Below are 5,586 nucleotides of genomic sequence, written 5' to 3'. Positions count from 1 at the left end.
TATTGTGTTAACATTAAAATATCCGGATAATCTTAATTTTTTCTAAAATGATGAAATCAAAAGTATTGAGTGGATCAGCAAAAAGATAGAAGAAAGAGCAGCAAACAAAAAATATTTTACTAACTAATAAAAAAATCAACAATTTATTTAGATGCATTCGACCTGGTAAGTGCAAAGCATTCAAATTATTATAGTTATTATTGAATACCTACATCAATACATGTTATTTTCAAAGCTAAACATTTTTAAAACTAAACTTAGTATAATATAATATACTTATCAATCAATAATATTTTGAACCATTAACTTGGCAATTTGTTTAAAAAGAAATTATCTTTTTAATAAACAAGAATGAAATAATTGATGTTATAATTTTTAATCAATGAATTAAAAAAAAAAACTACTCTTTTATTAACTATTAAAAATAAAATACTTTTATTAAATAAGTATTTTATTTGCAAATTTGTTATATGCCAATTTTTATTAAAAAATTTATTTTCATAATATTATTATAATAACAAAGAAGCTAATGGTTCAGCTGAGAGTCAGAGTGACATTATGCCACAAGAAAATTTGTTGGACATCAGCACAAATTGTGGAATTGAAGAAAAATTAATTGAAGGTACTTAAATACATATTTTAATTCATTTTCTATCAAATAACTATTTTATTTGCAAATTTGTTGTATACCAGTTTTTATTAAAAATTGTATTTTCATAATATTATAATTACAAAGAAGTCAACGGTTCAGCTGAGAGCCAGAGTGACATTACGCCACATGACAATTTGATGGACATCAGCACAAATTGTGGAATTGAAGAAAAATTAACTGAAGGTACCTAAGCATATATTTTAATTAATTTTCTATCAAATAACTATTTTATTTGCAAATTTGTTGTATACCAGTTTTTATTAAAAATTGTATTTTCATAATATTATAATTACAAAGAAGCCAATGGTTCAGCTGAGAGCCAGAGTGACATTACGCCACATGACAATTTGTTGGACATCAGCACAAATTGTGGAATTGAAGAAAAATTAACTGAAGATACCTAAATATATATTTTAGTTCATTTTCTATCAAATAACTATTTTATTTGCAAATTTTGAAATTGAAGAAAAATTAACTGAAGGTAGGTACCTAATTATATGTTTTAGTTCATGTTTGCTCTTGTTTGGCATTGATACTGTATTTCATTTTTAGATAATATGGTAAAAGTTAATATTGAAGAAACAACTACTGAACTAAACAGTGTAGATTGGAATTTATACAAAGATCCTTTTTTCTGGCCAAAAAACATGCAGAAATCTTTTATTGAGTACTGTATAGAAAAAGGACCTGATTATTTTCAAAATTTGAACTCTGATTTTATAAATTCAAAACGTCCAGGTAATTAAAAAATTCTATAAAAAGTTATTAACAATCATTAAATATTGATAAATTATGTGTTTATAATATACAAGTAAATACTCAAAGGTGCTTAACTTGTTAACAAGTTAAAGTTAAGTTAAGAAGTTTATTTTTAATTTTTTAACTTAGCTAGTTTAATCTATCGTTGATATAACTTAGTTGCATAATACATTAATACATTATACATTAATGCATATAAAATATGTATTTAATAGTAAATGTTTGTATTTTATATTTATAATTTTAAAGGATCTTGTATAGGTGAGTACCTACTTAAATTATCTTAAATTAATTAACTTAAATTCACCTGTATTATATTAAAGCATTTCAATCACTTTATAAAATTGTCTAAAATTATTTAATTAGGTGAATTGCAATAGAATGTTTAGATGTCAGTTATAAGTAAATATTTATTGTGACTTTTTTCAGATAAGAACTTCAACAGACACTTAACACTAGCAATGTTTACTCGATCTTTACCCAATGGACAAAAATGTAATAGGAAATGGCTTCTTTATTCACCTAGTGAAGGATCTGTATATTGTTTTGTTTGTAAATTGTATGGAAGCAATCGAGAGAGTCCCTTTATTTCTGGTGGTTTTGACAAATGGAAAAAATCTGAACGGATTGTCGAACATGAAAATAGTCTTCAACACAGAAATGCTACCAATAAGTGGTTATTAAGATCTAATACCAACAACTCAGTTAATAAAGAATTATGTCGTCAAATTTCTGCTGAAACGAATTATTGGTTTGAAGTATTGAAGAGACTTGTATCTGTCATTACATTTTTATCGTCTAGAGGCCTTGCTTTTCGAGGAAAGGAAGAAAAGTTCAATAGTCAACACAATGGAAATTATCTGGGCCTATTAGAACTTATTTCAGAATATGATCCTTTCTTAAAGGCTCATATTGAACAGTATGGAAATCAAGGAAAAGGCAACCCATCATACCTTTCAAAAACTGTTTGTAATGAATTAATGACAATAATGAAAAATAGTTTATCTACTTTTATTATTAATGAAATAAAAGAATGTAAATATTTTTCGATAATTATGGATTCAACTCCAGATTTGACAAAAGTTGATCAAATGGCCATTATTCTTCGTTACTGCACATTAACAGGTGTGAAAGACTTTTAGGATTATTTCCCATTAAAGACCATCAAGGCCAATCTATGTACAAGGTATTAGATGACTTTCTTGAAAAAAGTGAATTAGACATTATGAACATTAGGGGTCAATCTTATGACAATGCCTCAAACATGAGTGGTCAATTTAAAGGGCTTCAAGCTTATGTCAAAAATAAAAATCCATTAGCTGTGTTTATACCATGTACAGCTCATTCGTTAAATCTAGTTGGAGTAAATAGTGTAAATTGTTGTACTGAAGCTGTCAATTTTTTTGATTTTGTACAAAAATTGTATAACTTCTTTAGTGGGTCAACTCACAGGTGGAATGTACTTATTAACATATTGAAAAAAGAAGAAAAAAATAGTGTCAATGGAAATTCTAGTCGACTTCTTACACTTAAATCCTTAAGTGACACTAGGTGGTCTTGTCATGCAGAAGCTTGTAAAGCAATAGTTGTAAATTATGAACAAATTTTGACTGCGTTAAAAAGTATGTATGATGGCAAAGAAAATAATGTTACAACTTTAGATGCTAAATCGTTATGGAAGAAAATGGTAAAAAGAGAAACTGCATATATGTCATTACTTTGGAATGACATCATGGAAAGAAGTAACATAACGTCAACTAAATTACAACATTCAAACTGTGACACAATGAAGGCGATCAACTTATTAAAATCACTGAAGTGTTATGTGTTAAGTTTACGGGACTCAAATTCAATTTACGAAGAAAAAATACCTAATCTTAGTCCTGAAATTATCATTTACTATTCAGATGAAAAGCAAAGAAAAAAAATAAAAAAATTCCCTGATGGTAGCATAAATGAAGAAGTATTAAAAGGAAAAAACAAATTTCGTGTACAGACACATATATTTATTATTGATAAATTTGTGTCAGAATTAAACAAAAGAATTTCCGCTTATGAATATATTGGTGATAATTTTTTATTTATAACACACTTAACTCAAGAATCTAATGAAAAAATTGATTTGAGTGTCTCAACATTTATTTCAAAATATAAAAATGATGTAGATATTACTTTACCGAACGAACTTGTACAATTTAAAGAATACTGGAAGCTTTATCAACCTTCTTTTGATCCAGCTGACATTTCCAAATTATTTTCCTGGTTTGGTAATCAATCACTCGAAGAGGTATTTCCTTGTTTATTTACTACTTTAAAAATATATTTGACAATTCCAGTAGCTAATTGTTCTGTGGAAAGAGCTTTTTCTAAGTTAACTAGAATTAAAAATAAGTATAGAACTAGTCAAACACAAGAAAACTTAAATATACAAATGATTTTATATTCTGAGAATGATTTGTTAAAATCATTAGACTTAAATGATGTACTAAAAGAGTTGGCTTCAAGTAAAGCCAGAAAAAAAAATTTAATTAATTAAATAGTTTTTGTTTTATATATTATTAACTTAAGATAGATATTTAATATTAAATTTATTTTTAAATTAATTTATTTTATTTAAATTAATAATATATTTGATATTTTTTACTATTAATAAATTTAATAGTTATTATGAAAATTTGTATTTACTTTTATCATAATAAAATGAGTAATTTTATAGACATAAATTGTACAAACCTATTAATTTAATAATTTAATATTGCTATTGAGAATTTGTGAAATAGTTAAAAAAATGTATCGTTCTGCGAGCGTAGCGAGCGGCTTTGTAAAGCATGTTTTGTCAAAAGGGCCCATGTAAAATTTCAGCCCCGGGGTGCTTAATCCGGCCTTGACCGTAACGCTTTTACAATTATATTTTTTCATTATTTTATGTTTGACTTACGCGGGTGAAATGTGATGTATATTCAAACACTTTCGACGTAGATATTTTTATTTTACCAGATTAAATAATGTGCTGTTTGTTGTGATGTTCGAGTGAATTGACCTATAGGCTATTATACAACTGCTAGGTGGTAAGAAAATTATCTGCATCATTGTCTTATATTTGACATAGTCATAATTAGCTTAAAAATTAAAATATCGTAAAAAGTCGATCGAGAGAACATAGATAATCTTCTTGTTATTTAGTTCAATGATAAGTCAATTTACTGTAAAACTAACAGCACACTATCGATACTGGTGAACGAAAATTAACTGTCATACGTGTGTAAGACGGAGACAATATATGAGGGTATCCTCTTAACTGAAACACCTAACACTTCTAGAATATTATGAGGTGCTTCAAAACTCAAGTTTTTGTTGAATTCACTATAGGTACCTAATGGCTAATTATACTCAATAATTGCTGTTGGCCGCGTGTTCTGATTTTGTTTGAGCGCATGACTAATTTTTTTAGGGAAAAAATTGTATTTGTTAACCTTTTACCAATTGTAGTGATCCCTCACTGCTCGCTTATATTTTGAGTTCGTCGACGTTGATGGTTAATGTAGGAGAGAAGGTTGGAGAGAGACAAGTTGTATAAGTTATTTATAGTACTTTATTGTTAAGACAAAATAATAATAATTAAACATTTATAAAGAAATTAGATAAATTTGAGGACGGAGCGAAAAGCATCTGCCCGAGAAGTTAGTGACTGCGTAGTGCAGACTCTGTACTAAATCCCAATTTGCTATAGACTCTATCTTATATTTATATAAAATCTATATGTATAAAAAAATGTACACGGCAGAGCCCAGGAGGTGGATATCTGAAAGGGAACCGGAGCTAGACGTTGTTATTGCAAAACAACCCGAATGTACGATTGGCACTCTTCTTTATTGGCACTTAAATTATTATAGGTTTGTTTTGCAGATATTTGATGTCGAAGTTTTAATTACGTCGTAAAACTCTAGGTACGTACATGTACGCGATTCTTGGAATCGAATAGTTGAAAGTTAATCTCCTTGTTGTTGTTGTCCTACCGCGGAAAGGTACTTAATATATTCGTAGAAACGCAGGTTTACTACATTCCTCCCCTCGAAGATGGAAGTCCCCGACTTCCACTAATTCAAGAATGTTCGCAGTGTTGGGTAGCCGGTAGGGCTGTTTCTTGGCGCGAGTGGAAACTCGACCATGTCGAC

At 28.2% G+C, this 5,586-nt stretch overlaps 1 protein-coding gene across 1 annotated transcript; it reads left to right on the top strand.

Moving 5' to 3' along the window:
* The first annotated feature begins 558 nt into the window (after window positions 1-558).
* On the top strand, window positions 559-3,947 carry LOC132953232 (zinc finger MYM-type protein 1-like). The gene is made up of 4 exons (XM_061025753.1): window positions 559-622; window positions 737-835; window positions 1,841-2,380; window positions 2,572-3,947. The coding sequence occupies exons 1-4, from the start codon at window positions 559-561 to the stop codon at window positions 3,945-3,947; spliced, it is 2,079 nt and encodes a 692-aa protein (XP_060881736.1).
* Window positions 3,948-5,586: the final 1,639 nt, after the last annotated feature.

Source organism: Metopolophium dirhodum, unplaced genomic scaffold (genome assembly GCF_019925205.1).
Source record: "Metopolophium dirhodum isolate CAU unplaced genomic scaffold, ASM1992520v1 scaffold1, whole genome shotgun sequence".
Taxonomy (NCBI): domain Eukaryota; kingdom Metazoa; phylum Arthropoda; class Insecta; order Hemiptera; family Aphididae; genus Metopolophium; species Metopolophium dirhodum.
This window is presented reverse-complemented; position numbering and strand designations above follow the sequence as displayed.

Excerpts from the sequence above, each read along its gene's own strand:
- LOC132953232 (XM_061025753.1), top strand. The coding sequence starts at position 559 with ATGCCACAAGAAAATTTGTTGGACATCAGCACAAATTGTGGAATTGAA. Across the intron at positions 623-736 it reads TGAAGAAAAATTAATTGAAG|AAGTCAACGGTTCAGCTGAG; the intron begins GTACTTAAATAC and ends ATAATTACAAAG. Across the intron at positions 836-1,840 it reads TGAAGAAAAATTAACTGAAG|ATAAGAACTTCAACAGACAC; the intron begins GTACCTAAGCAT and ends GACTTTTTTCAG.